We start from the raw sequence: 25,815 nt of genomic DNA, 5'->3' as shown, positions 1-25,815 counted from the left end.
ATGAAAAGAACGACAAGCATATCCTGCGCTTCTTTCTTGGCGTCCTGCAGTGCTGGTTGTTTGGGAGTGAGTTCCCATGCGTCTATACACGATCTTTCGTCAACCGAAGAGGCACACATCTACTTGACTATACTGCCGACCCCGCCTGGGTATGCATACCGTGTCTAAACGCAAAATGAAGAGCCGAGATAAAGCCTGCATATGAACTCGTTGATGTATTTTGGAATTCCAAAAAAGTTATTTCACGTATATAATTTACAGCAGCGCAGCAACGATAAGACTAAAAGTTGGTCCTCTGACTCAGGGTGCAGAGCGGCCATATGTGTCGACTCATGTGACGCGCAAAGCTGCAACGCCGCTACGGCACAGCTGTTTCGACGCTAGGACTCGGCGCACACATTTAAAAAGGCAGAAAAGCAAAACGTCGATCGGTCGACATGAACGCGCAGCAGGGCGGTAATTCCATCACGGGAAATACACATATGCCCTCCCTGGAAGTCGAGCAAAACGAAGAGGGCGAAACTGCCGATGTAGAGAGATCGGGGACGGTATAAAGCGAATGGTCGAGGCAACCGGATGTCCATGTTTTGATGTGCGAGACAGGCTGCACTTCGTGTGCCGGTGACCGCTCGACGATAGATTTCTACGCCGTGTTCCATTCGGATCATGCAGACTCCCGGCTACGAGGCGAAATCCTTCGAGATGCAACAAAGGCGCTCCAGTGACACGCGGAGTTCAGGTAAGCTCCTCACCGACAGCGCTGCTCTCCTCATTAAGCATTCATATCTTCGTCCTCTTCGTCGATGTCGTCATCACCATCATCATAAAGATCATCAGGATTGAGACTGTTGGAGAAACATTTCAATCCAGAGTTGTTTTGTGCTATAGGCAGACAAGGCAACTCAACACTTTCCTCATTTCCGCTGGCAGCATGGATAGCGGGCAGTGTTATCCAAGGACATTTGGAGTATAAAAATTAGCAACAAGAAGGAGTAGTGTAAACGATCTATGTCTGGTTAAAAATACCCGGGCTTGAGGATGATAAGAACAACATGAGTCTTATACGGGAGCGCCCGTCCTATAGTGAACATACGCGTCATTATATGTGCTTATTTGATATTTCTCTTTCCCACAGTCGGCGTCAAATGTTTATGACATGCCGGCTTACGGTAAACAAACATTCGACGCTGCCACGTTAACCAGCCAGTTGCTCAAGTGCCCGCAAGTTTGAGAGGGCGTGCCAGTTCCTCTGGTTGGTATCAATAGACGCATCGAGTGAGGGATTTATCGAAATTCCTATTCTCTGGATTGTCGGAAACCGGCTCCGCTTCCACTTCCACCGGGCTGGTAAGAGGTACACAAGAAAGTCCAAGGTACAATATCGCCGCGCCCAGAGAGCCTACTTTAGAAAGATACCAAGGCTGGGTCATCAGGCAGCGCGGCCATAACTTTTTTCCCGCAGCTAAAAGTATCTGGCAATGGTACACGTAAATACGCATCGTAACTTTTAGTTGTTGGCACAGCCCTTCGAGGTGCTACAAATCATGAGTGAAGAATGCCTATCGAGTATGCTAAAATGATATACAGTTACTTTACTTCTTTTTCACTAAACGGCTGAATCAGAAAGGCAACAGCCCCTTTGATACAACAAGCGTTCACTGTTCCTATTAACCACGGTGGAATTAACGGAGCTGCGACCGCGATATTGTACGAATGCTCGCGCATATTTATCAGGTTGACGTCTTGACCCCTTGGCTGTCACAATCTTGATGCGGTTCTGAATAAGCGCCAGTTATAAGTGGAACCTTTTAAATCGTTTTGTTCGAATGTGCCTGAAGGATTTAGTATATAGTTTATTCTGCAGTATGGGCTGTGATTTCCTACAGTTTATCGCCGATCCAAAACTATACGGAAGGCTTGGCCTTATAAAATGCATCCACTTTATCTTTACAGCCCTTAACTCCAAAGCGTATTCCTTATGCTTTTTCTCGTCTTGATAGTGTTGCTTGGAAAACAGTGCGATTGGTACAGCAACGATAGGGTATGTGTTAGGCTTAGTGTTGCCGCTGGACAAAGCAGCCTCTGGTGGCGGTTTGCGACCGTGAGAGCGGATCGCATAAACCGGTCCTCCAATCACCATGTGCACATGATGTGCCACGTACACTGACCCCCACTCTATACTACCGATTCAAACCAGCAATATTGCTTCACACTGAAAAAAGTTGGCTGAAGGCTTAGCTTGGTTAAGGCTGGAAGATTGCGAAATCAATACCCTTGGCTGCGCCTTGTTCGGCGGCTGTGCCCCGACTACTGCGAGAAGCCGAGCCACAGCCCCATTTATCCTCCTAGCGTGACGTCACAAACAGCGAGCGCCCTCTCTCGGCTGCGACACAGCGCCGTGTATGGACTCGCCGCCACCATCTTATGGCGCGGCTGGGGCCCCGTCTCTCGGTCTGGCGTGACGTCACACGGTCACGTGAAAGGTAATGTATGGAGGCGCCACGACACGCCAAAGGCTCGAAGTGCTAGCAGTGTTGCATTCGCAATAAAAGTTACGTACCACGGTGAGCTGCGCAAGGATAACAAAGGTAATAGTCGGTAACCTTGCCGAGCATAATTTCAGCGGAACAGGTTTGGACAGGCATTAATTAGCAATCAACTATGCATTGCACGTTTTGTAACGCAGTCTTATGTCCGCCGTTATACCCAAGCATGTTCTAAAACTGCAAGCTAAAGAACCTGAAAGACTTTATCAGACGCCTTCGCAAGCCCAATCTGAATAAAGGAACTGGCCCAATTTCATCTGCTCGCCAACGCCATTGGCACAACACGTTCGAAATGGAAGTCGTTCGTGGAAATGTTTGAAATACCGCCTTAGCCATGGTTTGTCTGATGATTCTGCGCCGTATATATACTTTCTAAGCTTCTTGAAAGAGAACGAACAGCTACAATGCGTTAAAAGGCGATAGCCGTGAGACCTCGAACATGGTTGGCAGCATGAAACATATGAAAGGCCGAATGCGGTGGCACTTACAAAAGCACCAAAAGCGTCGAATGAAGTAGATCATGTTGTACAGCTATAAAGTGTGGCTGATGACATAGACTACTCAAGCCTCGAAAATAGGCAGGCAAACCATGTGCGCTGATCAACCCTTATGCACGAGCGAGAAAAGGTCCCCAACAAAATCGCCGCCAAAAATTTACCAAATGCCGCGGTTCAAATACCATATCGATGAGCCGTCATAGAAGGCGCCGTGCCTTTTCTGGAATGCATTTCATGGTCACACCAGTGCTTTACGAAGATATGGACTATATATGTTCTTTCTCTGCAGACAAATATCTTTGCAATGTTTCGGTCACGGCGGCACATATGTAATTGTGGATGGCCAAATGGTCTAGTGCAGCGGTAAACGAAGTTGCTATGATTACGCCAGCGTAGTCTCAAATGCTTCTCGGGGCAGTATTATTGTGGATTTATTTTTCGGCTTCGTACCATTTTGAGACCATGTTCAGCTTCATATTAGCTGTGCTTTGGGACTATGCATGCCTTAGTTCGCCAATAGTGGGAGCAAAATGCGTTTCATGTTACAAACTTGTATGGGCAGGAATATGTCTGTGATTGCCCGTGCAAACGTTTGCAACAGCTCTTTTTTTTTTTTTGACGAAGCTCATCCACGTATTTTGAAGACTTCATTACACGGGAAAGATGGTGCTACTGCATGGACGTTTTTCTAGCGCTCAAGGTATGTCTTGATGCATAGTCTTGCGGACCTCGCACATAGCTGGCCACAGGCCACGCGCATATCACTGGATTACCAGAGTCAAGAATCTGGTAGAGCATGAATTTGTTTTTGCAGAATTGCTTATCCTTCAAACGTTTTCCATATTTTGCTTTTCAAAAAAGACGAATCATCCCTTCCTGGCGGCTGTGAGCAAAAGGCGTCAGTGCTCATTTACGTGTTTCTGTGTAAGAATGTAAAAAGGCTCTGGGCAGTCAAGATTCATTTTTTAAACTCTTGTCCTGCTCCTTTCTCTCCTCCTGCGTCTCATTTGCGCTGCAAGTACGTTTAAATGCTGCAGAACCCCAGGTGTTCGAAATCTCCGGAGTCCTCCACTACGGCGTCCCTCATAGCCTGAGTCGCTTTGGGACGTTAAGCCCCACAAACCAAACCAAACTTTTTTTTTTTTTGCACTGACTGGCAATGTCACAAGGGAGCTTCGAGCGGTTTTCATAAAGCATTTACTTGTAAGAATGTGTGATAGTGTTTCTTAAACTCAGTGATTTTATACATTTCACACAGGTATTTCTTTTGGCTTCTTAATTGACTTTTTGATGCATAGCTGGTGAAAACTGGAAGCCGCGTTTCTGATTAAGACTTGGTGACAGGGAGGGAGAGAGAGAGAAGGAGTGTGTGTGTGTGTGTGTGTGTGTGTGTGTGTGTGTGTGTGTGTGTGTGTGTGTGTGTGTGTGTGTGTGTGTGTGTGTGTGTGTGTGTGTGTGTGTGTGTGTGTGTGTGTGTGTGTGTGTGTGTGTGTGTGTGTGTGTGTGTGTGTGTGTGTGTGTGTGTGTGTGTGTGTGTGTGTGTGTGTGTGTGTGTGTGTGTGTTTCGCTTATATTGCGTTTGTTAACGGTTTGATTTAATTTGTAGGGTTTAGTCCCAAATAGACTCAGACTATGAGAGACACCGTAGTGAAGGACTCCGAAAATTTCGACTACTTGTGGTTCTTTAACGTGCGCTGACATCGCACAGCACATGGGAGCCTTTCTTTTCGCCTCCATCGAAAAGCGGCCGCCAAGGCCCGAATGCGATCCGTTCGCCTTTCTTTGAATACCTGTTCGGCCTCTCCGAATCTGCATGACGACGGTTTTGACTGATCCCGTACTTCCTGCGCACGTCTACCTTCCCAGCGCTTTCGGAGTGTGGCACATCTGCCGCATAAGTCTTTTTTAAGCTTCGCACGTCAAACTTGCCATCAAGACGTGGCTTCACGCCAAGAGGACGTTTGTGGCATGGTCAGCGAATTGCCGCTTGGGTCAGCAACCACAGACTATTGATCCTTGCTTTGTGCTTGTCGCTATTATGTGCTCTCTTGTGGTGATGTATCTGAGTGTAAACCTCAAACTGAAAAAAAATACCACTGCAACTGACGACTCCGGATGGTCTGATAAAAAAAAACACGTTAACATAAATATTGGAATGTGAACGAAGGACGCAGTGCTTAAATCTTCCTTCTTCCGCTTAGATGTTTGTCGTTTATGTACACTCATATACATCCCGAAACCTTGACCCACCTAGCACTTTGAGAATTTTGTTGAATCTCTTCTTTTTTTTTTTTTTTTTCTCCCGGGACAGTTAATTTTGTAGTAGACCCGCATGTTGGATTGACTTGCAGAACCACCTAGTTGCACCAAGTCTCTTTTCGAAATAAGTGCGTTTTATTGCTGGGGTATACATGCTACGCAGCATTCATGCAGCCAGGCGATGGAAAAATGCTTGGAATGTAATCAGCGCTTATACGTAGCGCTCATTTCTTACGGAAAAAGCATTTGACTCAGTCGAAACCTCGACAGTCATACAGATTGCGAAATCAGGATGTATAGATGAGGGGCATGTGAAAGTGCCGGAAGATATCTAAATTAGCGGCGCATCAACCATAGTTCTACATAAAGAAAGTAATAAAATTCCGATAAAGAAAGATGTTAGGCAAGGAGACACGATCTCCCCGGTACTATTCACAGCTTGCTTAGAGGGAGTATTCACAGACTTGCAATGGGAGCAATTACGGATAAGGGTTGATTGGAGAAATCTTCAGTAATCTGCGATTTGCTGATGACATTGCCTTGCTAAGCAACTCGGGGGATGAACTACAAAAATGATTGATGACCTACAGAGGAAAAGCAGAAAAGTAGGCCTAAAATTCAGTAGGCTCGCCAAGGAAATGCAGTTTAAAATAGGGGTAGGCGAATATGTCTACTTAGGACAGGTCGTAACCATCCGGATCATGAAAGAGAAATAATTTGGAGAATAAGGTTGATACTGAGCGCATATGGCAAGCACTCGCAGATTATGACTAGCAGGTCACCGGTATCGCTCAAGAGGAAAGTATACAACAGTTGCATCTTGCCTGTACTCACCTATGGGGCTGAAACGTGGAGGCTAACCAAGAGAGTTCTACTTAAGTTGAGGACAACCCAGAGGGCTATGGAACGAAAAATGGTAGGGGTAACATTAAGAGATAGAAAGCATGCAGAGTGGGTCAGAGAAATAACTCAAGTTACTGACATTCTGGTGGAAATTAAGAAGAAGAAATGGACATGGGCAGGACATGTAGTGCGAAGAGAGGAAAACCGATGGTCGCTTAGGGTAACAAACTGGATTCCAAGGGAAGGAAAGCGTAGCAGGGGGCGGCAGAAAGTTAGGTGGGCGGATGAGGTAAAGAAGTTGGCAGGGGTCAAGTGGATGCAGCTAGCACAGGACCGGGTTAATTGGAGTAATATGGGAGACGCCTTCGCTCTGCGGTGAGTACAGTCCTGCTGACGACGATGATGTTGATATGCTACGCGAGATCAACCTCTTCACTACTCGCCTTTTCTTGACTTCGGGAATTTTGACGTGCGGGCAGAGTGACGTGAGGGTGTGTGGCGAGTAAGCAGATAGACACAACCCAGTTGAGGAAGGCTTGAGGGCAATGGGCGTCGTGGTTTCCTTTCCACGCATTTCGGATTGCAAGGATTTTAAAATATGGTGATGGCTTGAGCCTAATGGCTCGATAGACAAAAAGGGTCTTCGCCCCACTGGTTCGCATCCCAAACGGGGATATATTATGAGAAAGTTTCCTGCAAGATTACATCCTTCGGATTGAAGGTTCCGAGTAACTTAGACCTCATGTTCGCCGTCGCGTCTTGCCGCCATATATTAACGATGACAATCGGAGATGAAATCGGCGATGGCCGGAGCTTTTACGTCTTCTGTACCTTATCTATGCGCACCTCATCCTGACATGTGATACATTTTCAAGCTAACATCCTGCGCATTTGCAAGCATGCTTCATCCCGTCGCACCATACGCCAGCTGTCGACTTCGAACAAAACAGCGGAAGCTGTGACGCCTTTGACCAGCTGACAAAAACGAAATAGCTGCCTATTCAAGCAAGTAACTTCTCTTTGGAGCTTAGAAAGCAATTCTGAATAACAACGCTTTTTTTTTTTGTAAGTACGGTTATTGTGCACGGATGTTACAAGGTATTCGGGGGTGGTGCTCTCCCAGCTGCGCTCGCGAACTGCCTCCCTTACATGGTTAATTAGGTCTTCACATACCAACACATCGCAGTTTTTGTTACAAAAACGCCATAAGTGAGGCATAAATGTGGGCCATTGCTGACTGTTGTGCACAGACTCGCTCTGAACTGGCTGCAAGACAAAAGTTTTTCTAAGATTGGTTTGTATTTCTAACATTATTGTACATAATTATTTCGCGCGTGTGCGTGTGTGCATGTTTGTGTGTGTGCGTGTGTGCGTGCATGTGTGTGTGTGTGTGTGTGTGTGTGTGTGCGTGTGTGTGTGCATGTGTGTGTGTGTGTGTGTGTGTGTGTGTGTGTGTGTGTGTGTGTGTGTGTGTGTGTGTGTGTGTGTGTGTGTGTGTGTGTGTGTGTGTGTGTGCGTGTGTTTCTAAAAGTTTTTCTAAGATTAGTTTGTATTTCTAACATTATTGTACATAATTATTTCGCGCATGTGCATGTGTGTGTGTGTGTGTGTGTGTGTGTGTGTGTGTGTGTGTGTGTGTGTGTGTGTGTGTGTGTGTGTGTGTGTGTGTGTGTGTGTGTGTGTGTGTGTGTGTGTGTGTGTGTGTGTGTGTGTGTGTGTGTGTGTGTGTGTGTGTGTGTGTGTGTGTGTGTGTGTGTGTGTGTGTGTGTGTGTGTGTGTGTGTGTGTGTGTGCATGGGTGTTTGTGTGTGCGCGTGCCTGCGTGTGCCTGCGTGTGTATATGCATGTGTGCGTTTGCGCCCTTTGTGCGCGGTTCTCCGCTCAAGGTCTCTTCACTTTCATTTTAATGATGATGATGATTAAATCATTTTATTGAAAGAAAAAAGGGAGGGGAATTTACGGGAAGATTGGTCAGATTCTTAGAGTCCGGAATTGCGTTGGCCAAAAAAGTTGGCTGTGGTTCAGCTCTGGTTAACCCTAGTTGAATTGCGAAAGCAATGGCTGCATGGCTACGCTTGTGGCCGAACGAAGAGTCGGATGCATAGGTTCACTCACCGGTGTTAGATTATTTTTATGCCCCAGCTGGTCGCACTTAGAACACGTAATTCCAAAAGGGTTGCTCGTGAAGCGGCGGTGAAACTCTCGCGTGGCCGACTCGTGCTCGCCCAAAGTCTCCGCGCCGACCATCTTTGACGTCTCCTGGCTCAACGATTAAATCGGCCATAGCCCTCGTCCTTCTTTTCTCGAGACGTGCAGCGCGCTCTTTGTCCGTTTCTTCTGCATGCTGTCTCCTGAGGATTTCGTTGCGTCTGTCATTTGTGGCTGTGTCATACGAGTGTAGAGCGAGAGCTTTGGCTGCGGGCGACAGAGCGTTGCATCGGACACAACCAGCGTTCTGTTGAGCGCACCAAATTTTACCGGCGTTTTAGGTGGTGGTGGTAAAGGCGTTTATTGCATTTAGGTATGGGGGACACTTAAGCTCCGTCTTTAAGGTTATGACGCGATAGTGTAGGCTACCAGCTAACATATAAAGCCCCGCTTTAACTAAGCCGTATGAACTTGCCTTAGTGGTCTATAGGTGTAACGTGAATACCAGGGTCCTGGCAGGCTGATTCTGACATGACCGTCCCATGTGGAACGAAAGACCAGAGTTGGCAGCTCCTGCCATTTGCGGTTACGGCATACGAGCATCTGCGATTAGGCGAGCTGGCTGGCATGGTGTTGCTTTCGAAAAAAAAAATCGAAACTAGAGCTTGAGCTTCATTTCGCTCTGAAACAAACAAACAAACAAACAAACAAACAAACAAACAAAAAACGTGCGCGCCTCATTGGTCGTGCTTTGAGACTTAAGCAGAACACACACTGAGTTAAACAAGCATATTTACGAGTGAATGTAACTACCTCGGTACTCCTCCACGTCGATAAAGATTGTCTTGTGGCGTCGTCGACAGTGTGAAGCCTCGTAATTTCGGAAAATATGGCAGGTGCTATAGTTGGCAAGTGACATAGCCAGACTTTCATAGATCGGGGGATTGTGTGGAGTAGCGAGACCACGTGGCATGTCAGATCTAAAAAGAGCTGCCATCTTCTGGCAGCTTCTGGCAGCTTCTGTTTATGAACGAGTGAGATGAGATTCGAACCTACTAGCACCCTTACAACACTAGTCAGATATGCTGCTCCTAGGCCACGCAGGTACGTCTGTGCGACTTGGTTAAACGGTGCTTTTAAAGCAATATCTGGTGGCCTTGCACATAATGAGGTTAGAGGGGAAGAGCACTGTGGTTGTGTTGTTTCCCTGATATAATGACGGCACAGACGGACACTTCACTTTTATGTTTTATTTCTACCTTCAAGGTGAAATATTTCAGAGGGGAGGTGGGTCATTTTAGTAAAGCATCGCACATAAAAAAAAAACGAAAAGAAAAAAGAACTATCCGCGTCGCGTAGCTGCTTTTTCGTTGCGTGTTTGACTGAGTGACACGTGCGGTCCTTGCGCTGTTTACCTTCTTTTCGCTTCCCTATATGGAGGTGAGATGTCAGTGCTGCGCTGTTTGTGTCGCTTCTTCTTCACCCCTGCGCTGCTGTTTTCTTCAAAAATTACGAGAGACTTTAGGGACTAAAGAAGTAAAAGGCGAAGGCCTGAATGCCGCATCTGCTAGGCAACTGGCACTAATTAATAATTACCTAAATTAGTCATTAATTAATAATTAATTACTAGACTGTTTATTCATTTATTATTAAAGTAACACATTGTTTATTTAGTCATTAATTAGTAATTATTATTGATTGACATATGATCACATAAGACACGCATTCGCACATACCGTGGTGGTGCTCTGTGATTGGTTGAGACCTTTATGATGTCATCCCGCCTCGGCCAATCAGAGCCGCCGCAAGAGTGGGACACATATTGTCCACGGCATCATGAGCCATTAGAGGCTTTCGCCATAATATTGATGTATACTGACTTGACCACCCAACCATTCTTCTGCAATGTGGCTTCGTGTTCGAAACTAATTTCGCGGCAGCTCTGGAATATTGCGTGTTACAGCTCATTCGGTCGAAAAGCCCTCGGCGCAGTCGCCATCGCGTGTCAGAAATATGCGGGCGGAAAAAGAGGGTTATGAAGTCGCAACGACATGACCTCGTGCGGGAATTTCAAACATTCAAAATAAAGCTATACAGTGAATAAGGGAAAGGTTCAAATGAAGTCGAAATCGGTGAGGAGGTTGTCCTTATTCAGGATTCGAATCCAAGTCCTCTGCATGCCAGACAGGCACGCAGTGCAAATGCTACGGAGGGTTTTTTTCTTTTCCCCTTTTTTATAACTTCAAAACCTGATTTTACACATACAAAATATACGCGACAAACACAGAACATGGATTAAAAAAACCACGTCACACCTCCGCTCCGTGATTCATTACAATTCGCGCATGTGTAGCAGTGCTTCCTTTTCGGAAGCCACTCCAACACAGGGTCTTGTGTCTTGGGTCGTTGATGCCAAGCGTGCTAAGGGCGCCCAGTGAACGCGTTGTGGAGCGTAGGGTTTACTAACGTGTGCATGAGATGCATGCTGATATTACAGTAGTAGCAATTTCAAAATTGAAATGTTTTAGACATGAAAAATAAAATCTAAATTCCTGCAATGATAAGGCGGTGTTAAAGGTACTTCGCGTCTACTCTTAAGTCGAGGCTGGATCGTCTCCCTAATTTTTTAAGACACTTTTTGGGACCATATTGATATATATGGTGTACGTTTCGAATAACTGACAACATTTTGCCTCGGAATTAGGTACTTAGCTTGACTGCCTTTGAACAGCAGCGGTGTGCGTTTTTGAAGGTACTTGACGTTATTTAAAAATTGTGAAAGATATTTTTATCAACATAAAAAGATGCTCTCGCTAGCTTATGATGCGGAGCAAAATTTTGCTCTTTTAAGTTTGTTTTGCGCTTTTAAAGTAAACCGGACTACCACAAAAAGACAACGCGGCGAAATTTTTGAAAATTAATGGCAGAAAAAACGAAACCTGCCGAGGGAATACTTCTAGATATATCTGTTCGTATCGCGAACCTATACAACATATGAAAAGGAAATTACCTTGCAGAACTCTTTCCCAGGTAATGCGCAAAGAAAGCGGCGATTGCTATGATAAGAGAGTACCATTTTTTACGACTCTAAAAATTGCGCCCTTATTTTAGCAGCCTCGAAGTGATCTAGACTTTGTAGGTTGCAGACTTGATGCGCCTTGATAAATTCTCTTATTTAATCATTTGATGCCGAGAATCACTGCCACGAAGAATCCTCTGAAACCTCGGGGCGGATGAGAGAGACAGAGGGTGGAATAGTGGACCCACTGGAAGGTGTTGGTACTCAAGAATGGGGTGAGGAAATACAAGAATATCTGAGATACGCCCTGCAATATTTTTTTCACTGTTTGAAACTTTGTCCGCACGTTTATCTTGCACTGAAGCAAGCATGCGCAGGAAGCTCTGCGATATCCGCGAATCCAATCTCGACGGTCCCAATCCTGTAATAAACTGAGGGGACGTTAAATGACCCACAACATGCTATTTACCATAATTATAAAATGCACACAAGCAGTAGGTATTCCATCACTCATCTCCGCGATGCTAACATTTTAAATCTAGCTACACTATACTCCGTTTCATACATCAAGTGCAACACTACCAAAGCTACAGCTCTTGTTTGCGCTCTCCGCATCCGCGATAAAAAATAGTGCCTGCTCTTGACGAGAGAAAATAATAGTTGCTTTGTCTGCAAGCTTAATACATTTTACATTTCCCATCAACTTCATAAAAAGCACCTTTTTTAGGGAGAAAAGGTCGGATTCGGCTAATGTTTTTTTTTTATGTTGTTTTTGTTCGTGCCGCGTTTTGCTGCCCCGCAACCTTGCCAGCTGTGCCACCAGATGGCGCTGGCTGTGCCCTCCGCGCTGCGCATCTCTTTTTGAGAAAATGGTTCTTTGGTGCGCATTTTTTCTATAAGATCCGCTCTGTGAAGATGTCTAAGCATGCGAGCATGTTATTGCAAACGTGTATGCTCGGAATAGAGCCCGTTTTGGCAGGAACCACTCGCCTACAGAACGAGTGCGTAGTGATACGCCTCCTGTTTTTTTTCTTGCGGACTATTTGCGTAGCTTTCGCTGCGTTGCACCTGATGTATGAAACGGAGTATAGCACCGAACACCTAGGCGATCGAAAGCATTGCTCCTCCTCTCCCCTTCAATCAGTCTCACGCCGACAACGCTCCTCCTCTCCCCTTCAACCAGACTCACGCCGGCGCGCAAGAAAAAAAAAGAAAACAAGTGGCGATGGCACCCAACCATGCCCCTTCCCGCCGGCGTCACTCGGGAGCGTCCAATGAGCGGGCGCTTACAGCAGGCTCAGTGACGTCAGTGGGGAGGTTTGCGCTCTTTGATGTGTCGCCGCAATCGGTTGCGAGTGATCGCCAGGAGTACGTTTTAAAAATCATTTCTAAATTATCGTATCCACGCAAACCTTTCAAGTTTGACTCACTCACAGATATCAACTCTGTACTTATTGCATTTTAAGTTTACCGAAAGTAGCATTTTAGTGGCCCCTTAAGCTCCACCTTTACCAGTATGATGCGACAGCGGTAACGACACACGCCTACGGCACCCTCCCCTGCGGGCCTTCGTTCGCGTGGAGGCACTTTCCCACTCACTTTTTCACTGATTACCTAAAGAGTGTCTCTAATAGTTCACACATGCTTATCAACATACAGTCCTAATACAGCCTATTGTGTGTATGACCACCAGACAGAGGTATGAAGCTCCGCTGTGCTTTGGCTAGAGGTAGTGTGTCTGGCTAGGGATCCAAGGGTCCCAAGTTCGATTGCCATCTCAAAAGAGCTTCCCTGGTTGGCAGCTCCTACCAACTCGTCCACGTCATATAGTCCCGCGACTTCACAAAACGGGACGACCAATCAGTGATCGGCTATGTCACCTGTCAAGCACCCCCTTCCAGAGACATGCATGCTCGAGGTTTTTCGCTCACCACGCCTACTGCGAATTTCCTGGAAAAGGAGCTCTTTAACTCTCTCATGTTAATATGGCTCCCCCTGGGATTGGATTGAAGAACATTTATTTCGTCAAAAAATGCAAAATTCAGATGATCCGTGTTAAGTGGCTATCAGTCCACGGCTGGCAGCTACCTAAGTAGCCCATTCAATGACCCGAGTTTGAACTCCTGGGTCTGAGCTGATCAAGACGGCGTTCCATTGCTCGAGGTAGGAAACTGTATTAGTGATTCCGGACGCGGTTCCTGTCAATAATTCTACAATACGTGATAATAAGTGATTATTTCATCACATAGTTAACTTTCCGTGTCGTAATCAACGGGATAGAATTTTGACACGTCAATAGTTATGCAAGATCGCGTCTGGTGTGGCGTCCAGGTGGTCTGCTACTCCTTATGTATAATGCTTTTGCCTGGAGGGGGAAATATCCTCCTTTCTAGCTTAAAATGATTAGTAATATCGTGAAATGACGCTAGGCAGTCCTACGAGAAACTCTCAGTAACTTCGCGTCCCCTGGTGGGTTGACGAATCATCGAGGTTTGATGTGTGTCGCTTCCCTACCAGGGTTCCCGGGTGAGTCGGAAACAATATCAACTCAATATAATTCTGTTTCACTGTTTGAATTGACACACTATGTTCATTGATGCCTGAGAAATTCTTCCCCTCATATAATTGCATGCGGCGAATTTATAGTCGTTGAGTATAGTAGTAGCTTCGGTGTTCATGATGGCAAGGGCGAATGTCGCCTCTTCTGCCGTTTCCGAGGATATCGTTTTGATATAGTGCCGGAGGCTATCACTCTACCTTGCGTGTCCACCACCACTAGTCCGAACGCTTGTTTCTGTTGATATTCTGCGGCATCTACATATACCACTTGTTCATCTTGGCTGTATATGCTATGTAGAGCTTTTGCCCTATAGATCTCCTTCTCCCCTCATGGTGAACAGGATGTACATTCTTAGCTATTCATTCGTGTTCCCTTAGCAATGTGTTTTGGTATATGTGTATTGGATGTACATTCTTAGCTATTCATTCGTATTCCCTTAGCAATGTGTTTTGGTATATGTGTATTAGTATCTTGTAGTGTCAGCTTGATGCTTAGTCCTAGGCGATCAAGTGTTGACGTTCCTGCTTTGGTACGGGAACGCTGGCCACATTGGTGTGCTTCCTCAAGCTCGTCTAAGGTGTTGTTTACTCCCAAGCCCAGGAGTCTTTCTGTGGAGGTACAGTTCGCTAGCCCTAATGTTACCTTGTATGCTTGTCAAATTTTAGCCTTGTATGTTTGTCTAGTTATAGCCTCCTGAAAATTTCAAAAATATTTTTTAAACAATCTATTGGTGGCGGTACAATCAACCACTAGCACGCATTGAACGAAAACGTGTTGCTTTTGTGCGCATGTCTACGATTGAACCTCAAGGACTCCACATTGTGACAATGCAATACAGGTATTTTTGTCCTGTTTTCATACCTACTAGGCGGATTTGATATTCAAGCCATTTCGTAAGATTGCAGTGTCTCTTTGTTACGAGAAGAGATAAACCAGCATTCTTGTCGTTTTCTTTTTCTGGTTTGCTATGCGAATTTCTAATTTCGGCTTCAGACCGAAATACGCAATGCCCCGACCAAGTGGGGTATTCTTCGGTATCCGATGCTACATTGTTCTAGGAAGTGACAATAACCCCGTCGGTGTGATTACTCTATGGACAGAATGCCGCTTGCTTCAGAGATGAAATGGTTTGCAGGCTAGCATTGTGAGGGGAGAATGTGTAGTACACTAAGCACGCTGAAGTAAATGGAATGACGGATAGATGCTTGGTTAGAAGGGCAGCAGAGATAAAGACAAGTTCAACTACAGTGCAGTCGACTGAGGGCAGCATATGATTGATTTTACATCTGCATACCTGCATCTCGTGGGCTGTATTACAACAGGGAGGGAACCAATTGGGATTAATAAAAATGGGGTAGATGGTCTCAATTCGCCAATACACCATCGGAAACGAGGCACTGGGCTGCAGCCTCCATAGCACCCTCCTCTCTCCCTTATTCCAGCGCTGGGAGGAAATGATGCCCAAACCCTGGAATATATAAACGAACGTACTGATACAAACGCAATAAGAGCCTGCGCACACAATGCTAAATTAAGCACGCAACGCGCAGCAACATATTTTCTTGCAAACGAAACTATTTCGGGCGATAGAGCATTCCATCGAAGGTGTATGAATGACAAATATTGCTTTTAGTCGAAAACTCTTCTATACCATTGAATAATGGCTTATTGTATAGTTGTACATAGGTTTCTATCGTCGTGTGGCATAAAGAAAAGGCATTGTTTAAGTCATCGTGTGGCGTGTGTTCTTTATATACACATCCACTGAGGATACTGTATATGTCCCCTTTCTAATAACTTCTTGTATCACACTTGTTAACCGTTGTTGAGTTTTGCTGTTTGATGGTTGATTCTGTTATGTGCCAGAGACTCTTGTCAACTTCACTTATTAGAGGTTACGATGTAACTCAGATATACTGAAGAAATCGATTTTTCAGTGCCCATAATGTGGAAGGTAGTATTACAGTCACACATTACCCGTACATGGCTAAATAGGGATAGTAATGGTGATCAATCAATTAATCAATCATTAATTCAATCAATTGATCAGTCAATCATATTGAAATTGTTTGAAGTTCAAAAAAATACTTACTGATTAGTGTATCCGCATTACTTTTCAGATATTTAAGCGATTATTTCTGCTATGGTTAGGAGAAAAAAAAAAAAACATTTCGTAGTTGCAGAAAGCTCGACACTGATGCGACGTCCGGAAATGACGTGCGGCAGTGGCAATAACTTCAGATTCAGACTGCCGGCACTACTGTGACGTGTCAGGCTCTTAAGTTCGCTTCGTCACTCTCAAAAATAATGACCAGGCAGTTGGTAACAACGACTTTGTCTTGCATCGCACAGTGAGGCAAAATAATGTATATGACGCGACGGATACGTCCGTATTGCAGTTCGAATTGAGCGCCGTGGCTACTGCACACGTCACCACCTGACGTCGCGTCTGTGCCGATTTCCCTGCGCGTCCCTTTCGTTCAGGTTTGGTTCCGTACAGACAGAAGTGTCGAAATTCTTCGAGCCCTTTTTTCTTTGTTTCAAAAACTAATATGACATCGTCTTGTTCACGGATTAAAACTCCCCATTGGGACTAACCGTCCAACTGCGGTAATTAAAAAGTTAATTAGCGGTATAATTAGAAGAGTATTCCAACATATTTTGTCCGCTGCGGCGTAGACTTTGTACCTGCAAATACTTTTTGTTTTGAGCGCAGTATATTTACGAATTTTCGACAGTGTTCGCTGAAGCCCCAAATTGTACCCCGCCGCGCTATAGCTCGACATGCGCTAGAGTGTTGAGCAGCAACTGGTAAAGGACGAGTCTTGAAGTAACAAAGTGCGCTAGAGCATCTAAGCAGCATTTAGATTAGCCAAGTAAACCAGGAGATATCTTTTAGTCTAATGTTTTGTTGTCAACAAATCTTTCTTTCTCTTCCGGACAAACGCCACCATCGCCACAAAATACCATTGAATCAGCTTTTACCTATCCAGATAGTTGGATGTAGCTGTCCTCCCTGTCCTTTTTAGCACTAGTGAGCTATGCTCTCGGGGCAGATTTGTGTGGTTCTGCAGCGAAGCTAGGCAGGAAAGGAAGTAGAGCGTCGTTGTACCCATGTGCCACCAAGAGGGGTTTGTTCACTGTTCACTTTAGGGATGCAGAATGCGGTCCGGTTGGGGAAGTGGGGGGGGGGGGGGGGGGGGGGCGGAGGGGTTGTAAAGAAGGTATGGGATACTACTCGTTTCAAAAAGCGAGTAGTCTTAGTACGCATTTTTCGAGTGCTTCTGGATTGAACCAGCATCGGGAAGTGGGTTAAATAAAATTGCAACTTAATCACAGTCTACTAGAATCCATCATTGTCACCATTTCGTTCTGAAAAGCGCTTGTTTTCTTTTTTATACATATATGGCTATGGCATCTAAGCATTTTCGCTACTACATCTTTTCAATTGATTTTGTTGCTAGGTGGGTGTGAAATTATACCTATTGCAAATTTTCCATTATGGACACAATTTCATTACATAATCATGAGCGCCACTCCTATCTGTAAACGCCTGAATTTCGACCAACATGAGCCGCCGTTTCTTTGGTTTGTGGGGTTTAACGTCCTAAATCGACTCAGGGGGAGACGCCGTAGTGGAGGGCTTCGGAAATTTCGACCACGTGCGGTTCTTTAACGTGCGCTGACATCGCGCAGCACACGGGCGCCACCTTGCTTTCCGCCTTCATAAAAAAGCGGCCGCCACGATTGGGGTTCGATTCCGCCTCCCTGAACTCGGCAATCGAGCACCCTAACCACTGCACCACCGCGGTAGGGCCCTATAAGAAATTTTACAACTGGCAATACTGAAGAATTCTAGGTTAGAGCTACGGTCGTCAGAGCAGCCTACCGCCAAGATGAATGAGCTAAGATTTCTTCGATATGGGACTGGCACCTGCAACATCAGTTTCTTTAAGTTCATAGACAGTGCCCTTAGCGTGCAGCGTTTATTCAAATTTCGGCTTAGCAATGGCTTCTTCTAAAGCGAATTGAGTGTATCTATAGGATCGTTGCTGTAGCCTGCGTCGGCAACGAATTACAGCTTGTCGTGTGCCGACCGCATCAACAGCCGCAAACATCCGGGGCCGTTTCAAAAGAATTTTCGAACAACAAATCGCAAATGCAATACGCGATGAAGTTTCCATGAACCATGCTCGACTCATGTGCGGCTCACGGCAGCTGGCGCGAAATGCACGTGTGCTTTTATTTTTTTCGCACACTTGTAATAAAGGAATCATTAGCTGACTCTATATACAACAGGAAATCGTGTGAGGTACCTTTTCACGAAGCAACCAGATAAGGCTCTTTCCTGTATTGCTTCCGGTATGGCGTTTGGAGAAGCCGTCCTCCAATATGCTGCCGTATAGCCCTACTTCCTGTAAAATCCGTGCCCTTGCCCTCTGCTCAGGTCCACAGCAGGTGCCGAACATCTACCCTGCGTCTTTAGTTTGTCCCTGACGGCATGTGAGCGACGGGATAAGGACCCCCGCAGCCCTTATCCCTCTAAAGGGTAGCTCCTGAAATCTACTTAGGTTATGAGGGAGGCGAAAGTGCACGGGGAATGAGGGTACCTGTACACTTTCTTAAAAATGAGATGGGGAGAACGGAGCGGGCATCTAACGGGGGCCTGGTGGGAGTACATTAATGCTTGGAACTAGGTGTATTAGGCTGTCCCCTTTTCTCTTCTCAGCTTTCTCAGCGTCGTCGTGTATCCAATGTATCCGGATGCACATCTTTGCGTTGTTAATGAGCGCACATTGGATTTGCTGTGGTACATGACGTGTCTTCGTCACTGTTTTCAATTGTTTTATGGCGGGGTATGAGCAGGTATGGGCTTCTGTTACAGACTGCATTTTATTTACGTCTTCCATAGCATCGCAGATTGCATCACTCATAGCATGAGTCGCTTTGGGATGTTAAACACCACAATCAAAGCTAACATCATTGCGGAGGACAATAAGTTCCATCCCACAGAATCCCTGGATCCAGGCTGATAAATACATACTGAAGATTTTTTTTCTTGCACTTCATGACCCACTTTCTTCTCACCCATCCTCTCCTCCCCACTCCTTCACATCTACTTTTTTTGCACTACTTTCCCCTCCCCAGCTTTTCTTCTTCGGAAGCAAAAGCGTATTTAAACCCCTACCAGTGATGATCGCTATGCCCAGACAAAGAAGTCCACTTGGCGAAACGTTGGCTCATTTGCGAACTGAGGCGTACCCCATTTACCCTTGTTCAGTTCTTCCTCATACCGCGCAAACCATCTTCTTCCTTTCGTTCTACCTGGATCCCAAGTTGGTGTGATTTTTGCTAAACGAGACTGAGATTCCACCATACTGCCTGCTCTAAGCACGTGCTTTTTACACAAGGTGCCGAGAATTGCCTCGGAGAGCTCGGACACCGTCCTGCACGATGAATGAAATAACCTGAGTATCTTAATTCGTAGTTTATCACAATACGGCCAGCTTCCACGGAGGCTGCAGCTGCACCATTTCACCACTGACCACGGAGGAGGTGCACAGCCTTTCCGAGCTTCTGAATCGGACCTACATGGCGTCTGAATACTTTGAAGCAAATAACGTAGTGCAGGAGGGTACCGTGTTGCACTGCAAAAACGAATTACAAAGTTCATGTAGTAGAGGCGAATCGAACGGGATTTCGGACAACGTAGTACCGTTCGCCCAACTTTTCAGGCACTCTCCTTAAGCAACGTAGCATGCAGTGCACAAGCGAAGAGAGATAACAGGAGAACAGAAATTCGTGCAGCCATCGAGATGGCGCGAAGTTAGCGTCTCAGATGCTGCTCTGGTTCATTATCAATACATCATTTAACAAGAAATTCGTGCAGCCATCGAGATGGCGCGAGTTCATTATCAGTACATCATTTAACAATGCGCTGCCGACACTGCTTTGGAGCGTGGCCGCGCTTTTTCAAGTGCGAACAACAAAAGGAACAAGTGCGAGCAAAAAAGGCATCGTCTAGTATTTGTGAATTCGCGCTGTATTCTAATGCTCAAACTACTAAGCCGCTCCGACTCGCCGAGTTCATCATCCTTTTGCGCATGCGCACATGCGGAGAAAATGGCGAGTGATGTGACGGAGCAGACATGATGATCCCCGTCGAGCGCGCAGGTGGCAATGTATCGCGGTCTGTGTGACTGGAGCGTAAATAAAGCAAACGGAGAAAAAAAAAAATATCCGGGGCGCTGGCGTTGCATCCAACGCGTGAACACGCCGCCTTCTTTTTAATAGTGTCGAGCGAGGACTACCCGCGTAGTGCAGGCCGCTCGCACGTCGGTCCGCGTACCAGTTCGACATCACAGGCTGCAGCTCCGATTGGTGCTACTTGTTAGCGCGTGCAAAATAGAATCAGCAAAGACTACATGATCTTCAAAAACGAACATTTCGAGGAGAGTGTCATGCTGTCGACGAAAGAACAGACGTTTCAGCTTTTGGACCTTGCACGTGCGGGTGAGTGGTTCGTCGTAATCCGGGTTAAAGTTGGTGCCCTTCATATGTGCTTTTTATTGCTTTGGCGAGTGGAGGGGAGAAAAAGTGACATCGCCTCACTACCGCCGCTCACACGCCGCTGTCTACCGCGTTGGAGTGTCTTTGCAACTGCAGTAGCCAAAAGTTTGACTTTCGCATTGCGCGTGTAGCCTTGGCTGTGGTGTCCTGATTCCGATCACGTGGTCGTGGGTACGACTCCCGACCGCACTTCAATGGAAGGTAAAGGCAAACGTTTCTTTAAGTTCGAAATACTTCATGTGCTTTAGCGACCTAAATGTGCTGGTCCAAATGAATTCGTTCAGTACATTCTTTCGTATCCTGCTAGTTGTTGAAGGATTTTGTTTTTCATTACGTCTGTGGCACTGCTGAAATTCTTGGAATTTGTCCTTCATAGCGTCCTAAAAAAAAAAAAAAATGTAGCAGTTCGCAAACCATTTGCAATGAAGAGACAGTCGTTCTGATATTTATAGCTACAATCGGGCGACAGCCAGCGGTTCTTCAGGAGAACAAACGCCTTCCAGACAGAATAAAACGACAATAAGCGCCGGAATTTCGGCTCAAATTTTCATCCTGGCTTTATCATTGCCGTAGATTATATTTCTAAATCATCTGCAAGAAACAGACGCCGTGGCCCAATTAAACCTGCCTATAAAAGCTCTAAAAGACATCGTGTTATTTTATATGCACTCTTTGCGTGTCAGATGATGAAACATAATGCAAACACGTCTAGAATGCGAATCGCTTTGTGTGGCCTACTTCTATCCTGCATCTGTTGCAATGGCATCACCTTACATGCCTTCCTGTGGATCAGACAGGCGCGAAGCTGTATTTCGCAGTTTTTAAATATAATACAGATAATATTTTATTATCGTCAAGCTTGCAATGAGCAAGTAATGTGCAATAACGTGTGATCATCATCGAAATAAAGGCAGAAGTCTCATTCAAGAAAAGAAAGACGTTTCACATTTCTCGAGAAAGAATATTGGCATTCACTAAAATAAGCGAAAAAAAAAAATCAGCGTCATGCGAATAGAACGCTCGTCTAGTAAAGCATCCTCGATTGAACTATCAATCAATAGATGATCAATAGCAAAGCTCGTTTGATCCACAGAAGCCTAGTGAAGCTTCACGCGTAGTACGTGATTTGAACAAGATTTCGCACAGCTATTTAAAAACAAGAGCACATATTACACTAACCGACAGTGACTGCATACATTCATATGCATAGTGTTTGAGAATGTAAGAGAGCGGGAATGAAACGTTAGGCCAGAGAATAAGTCAAGAAAAAAAAAATGCAGTCGTTTGATCGGTAGCGAAGAAAAAAGAAAAACAGCCCGCAAGCCATAGCAAAAATGTGATAGGAGCACTTAGAAGAACGCGCGATAGCGACAAAAGAAAAAGTAGTCAATGCATGCCCCCCAGATCACCGATGATATCTGCGGCGAACAATTGGGCGCAGCCCACTTAATGATTGCACCTCCATCAATCAACGTGACATGCTGGTTGTTTTCTCGGAAGGCCTATTAATGCACGCCAGCTGCACATTCTTGAGGGCATTCTCCGGCTAAAATATCTGTTTTTCATTAAAGGGTCTCTCTCTCTCGCCGGCAAGCGATGCTACATGATGTTTGCACTTCGTGGTTTGATCACGCGATTGAGAAGAGCGCTGGGAGCGTGCTTTAGGACCTTCATTCTCCGCTTCTGTTACGTGCTGAAAAAACAAACAAACAAAAAAGCCTTCAGCCAATAACATGGCGCGTTTTACATGTTACTTAACTGCGTACTTTGGGGCCTGCATTCTCCGCTTCAGTTGTCTGCTGAAAAAAAAAAAAAAAAAAAAAAAAAGCCTTCAGCCAGTTACATGTTGCTGAACTGACAGGTTCCTCGCCAAGCCGAAGCACGCCAACGTAGTTCACTGTTCACAATATGTTCAGTGCCGCGCCGATGGATAGCCCCTGGAAGGTGTCATTCTTCCAGCCCTGTGGACGTGAGGGTTCGATATCTTGCTTAGCTCGCACATCACCACAAGTATTGCGCGTGCTCTGTTCGGGCAATGGGACACAGTGTTGGGTACCCCACGCAGCGCACTCTATCCGTCTATCACGGGGCTAGAAAGACTGAGAAAGACGCCGTGGTTGGCGCATGCGCTCTTCCGACGGAAGCACAGCGCATAGGCAGCAGGGAGCCGACGGAAGATTTCGCCCAAGTTCGTTTAGAGTGGACTTTTCTATGTCCGCTGTATTACGTACCCGTTTTGGCGCCAAAGGCACCTACGACGCGCCGACAACGGGAGCTGAAAGCGCTGTATACTTTGCATAACAAAGAAATTTATTTCCTTTCCAGCCATGAGGTCCAACCAAGGCGTCTTGTCTGTTGTCACGGAGCTGCTTGTATGTTCGGTGTCCTTAGACTAAACTCTGCACGTGTTCGCCTTTCATCGTTAGTGCAAGCCACTGAGCAAAGCATATGCTAGTACAGTATCAATTCGAGCTCCTTCATTATTAAGTCGAAAGCCTTTCTCGCCTTATCAGTGCTGTGACAAGATCCTGTGAAGGGCACTTGAGAAATATGTGAACGATTGTGGCTTCATACGCGGAGAAAAATGCTCCTAGATCTAAAAACTAGTTTCTAAATCTAGGGTATATTTTTGCTTAATCTAAGAACAAATATATTAAGCTAAAAAACAAACGAGTGAATTTAGGGACAGTTTGTCTCTAGGTAGCCCCCACGACAGATCCAAATTTGATATGAGCTAGGGACATGGTGTCATCACGCCGCCTAAAAAAAAAAAAAAAAAAGCCAGGCACAAATACAGTTGCGCTGTGCTCAGTCAAATCAAAGAGCGGAGAAAGCCACAGTCGCCAAACACCAAGAAAGCCAAGTGTGCACATATATGCTCTGGTTAGTGACATTCCAATAACGGGACCTATATCTCTAAGATGTGGTCCAACCAAAATTGGGAAGAAGCTCCCATATAGAATCCCAAGGCTTTCGCCTTACTGCACGTAAATGTACGTAAGTGCACCCCTGAAGCTTTTTCATCCAAGTTATCAGACAGAAAACTGCAGTGAAACAAAATTGCGTACGGGCCTCGTGTCTAGTGCCTCTTGGACAGAGCCACAAATTCTCAAGCTCCACGTGTCTTGTTTCTTTTTCTTTCATGTCTGCGGACTCGTCTCCTCTCCATGAACACTTCTCATAGCTGATAAACGATTTTATCTCGCTTCTTCACTCAAGAACCGCTATCCAGCTTGTTCGTCACGGCACTATCTCCCAACGCCACTTCATCAGTTTCCCGCGCCTCACGCGACTTTTCACTGTTGGAGCTCACTGACAAAGGGACGAAACTCGAGTGCACTTTCTTTAGTTCTGTGCAATATTGCGTTATTCACATGGCGGTACGAGGGGATTGGAAAGTGTCCAACGGACTGTATAGCTTTATGGATCAGTTTCGCTCACGTATACGTTTCAGATGGATCGGAAACCACGGGGAAGCTTACCACCTGTGCTCAAAAGCTTCTTTTCTTGCGCCCATCTCCATCTTGATGCGCTTTCTAAAGTGGGAATAGAAATACACATGGTGTTTCATTTTGAACTGCACAGTAGTAGGGGTAGATTTAAAAAAAAAAATACGCTAAAGCACGAGAATGGGGGGAGTGCCCATCACCTGTTTTACGCAATAATGTTTGCGTCGCATATTGTGTGTGTAAAGAATGGTAATGAATTGTTTGGTGCGAAAAAAATCGCTCTCATTCACTTCCCTTTCCACAGCCGTACATAACTGCAGATATATATATATATATATATATATATATATATATATACTGTCTACATCGGCGTAACAACAAGACCACAAAGAAAACATTTGTAGACCTTCACAGTTCGGTTTATGTTTATTGCAGAACGCAAACATATAAATCCTTTGCTTGCCTCGTTAGAACCGTTCTAAACTATCCGGATTATCTCTAAGCAAAGTAAAGTCACTGAGTTTTCCTCACTTGTCAACTACGGTTTAGCTGCGCAAACTCTCCGCGTTCTTACCGCCGCGTATTTCAAACACACGGGGGCGCGCTGATCTGAGCATAACCCAAAACAGCATACTTTTCTGTAAAGTACTCATATTCCATCTGAACAGAAAGCGTACATTTCTACTTTTTAAATGGAACGTTTATCTATTGGTGATTAGACTCAGCTAGTTTCAAAGGCTTCATTATTATATAGGTATTTATGTACGTTATATCTGGGGGTGCTCTACCGGGTGCGGAAATATTGCCATTGCCATTCGCCCGTGTATTGTGCGATGTCAGTACAAGCTAAATAAACCGGGGTGATCGAAACTACGCGGAGACCTTTACTACGACATCCTTAGTCACCTGGGTCATTCGAGGCGTTATAAACTATGAAATTGAAAGTGAAGGCATTATGTATAGAAAGAAAGGACTCCTACCGAAACATCAACACATATTTTTCAGCGCTGACCTCGATGCCTAGGCTACAACGCCACTAATATTAAAACAAAAATAGGGGGACACATGAGCCCCGTTTTTACGAGTATGACGTAGTAACGTTAATGAATCCCGTCTGCGGGTCCTCCTGCGTACGCGCACTTTGTTACTCACTTAATCACTAATCATTAATTTGTGTCTCTCTTATCGCACACATGCTCATTAGTAGGCACACGTAAGCATCACTGAAAACACCACTAGGAATAGATATAATGCACAGCTTTATCCAATGATGCATAAATGCACTACCTGTGTGCCCTAGGGGTCGCCAGCCTGACTCGCGATTCAAGGGTCCTTGAAGGCTGGATTCCGATCTCACCCTGCCATCTCAATGGTTAAGCCCGAGTGGGCAGCTCCTGCCAGCCCGACTGTGCCGTGTTGTCTCTTGACGACATACAACCCTACGACCAGTGCGTGCACGGCCATGTTGCCCGGCCAACTACCTCTTGTCACTGCCACGCTCATGACGACAATGACGCCGACAGTGCCGTCGTCGGATTTACCGAAGGACAGGGCCCTAACGCAATTGTATTGGTACCAAAATTTGATAGTATACGATTCGCTAGGTCCTCTTCCTCCAGTGTTCTATTTTTAGCATCTGCATTGCGGTTATTGACCTAGTCTCTACGTGAGTGCAATGCAAAATAAAGTGGTGAATGCTGGAAGCAGCAATCGCCGAGAAACATTTACCCTAAAGTTTATTCTCCATGTGTCCATCACGCCTTTCTATGTCCCATCCTCAAGTTTGTGTTCGAAGCACTTCTCCTTTCGCCCCGCCACGGGGGGCTGGTGGTGATGAAATCTTTTTAATGTTTAGTAAGAATTTGGCAGTCGAATACCCTGCTACACGCTGGGTATCCAGAATATGAGACAGCACGACGAGGCCC

The 25,815-nt window shown here is 45.6% G+C and overlaps 1 protein-coding gene across 2 annotated transcripts in view; it reads left to right on the top strand.

The window, feature by feature from the left end:
* The first annotated feature begins 501 nt into the window (after positions 1-501).
* Positions 502-25,815, top strand: part of LOC146189346 (sodium-independent sulfate anion transporter-like) — a 141,753-nt gene continuing 116,439 nt past the window's right edge. The window contains exon 1 of one of the 2 annotated variants that reach the window (XM_084604198.1): positions 502-739. In XM_084604198.1, coding sequence (XP_084460324.1) covers positions 667-739 — 73 coding nt within the window. In that variant the 5' untranslated portion in view covers positions 502-666. Of the gene's footprint in view, positions 740-20,145; positions 20,385-25,815 lie in introns of those variants that run through there. The other variant, XM_084604196.1, reaches the window with a different exon arrangement.

Source organism: Amblyomma maculatum, chromosome 5 (genome assembly GCF_055883805.1).
Source record: "Amblyomma maculatum isolate TAMU_Amacu chromosome 5, ASM5588380v1, whole genome shotgun sequence".
Classification (NCBI taxonomy): domain Eukaryota; kingdom Metazoa; phylum Arthropoda; class Arachnida; order Ixodida; family Ixodidae; genus Amblyomma; species Amblyomma maculatum.
The sequence above is the reverse complement of the archived record's forward strand: the minus strand, read 5'-3'. Positions and strand labels throughout refer to the sequence as shown.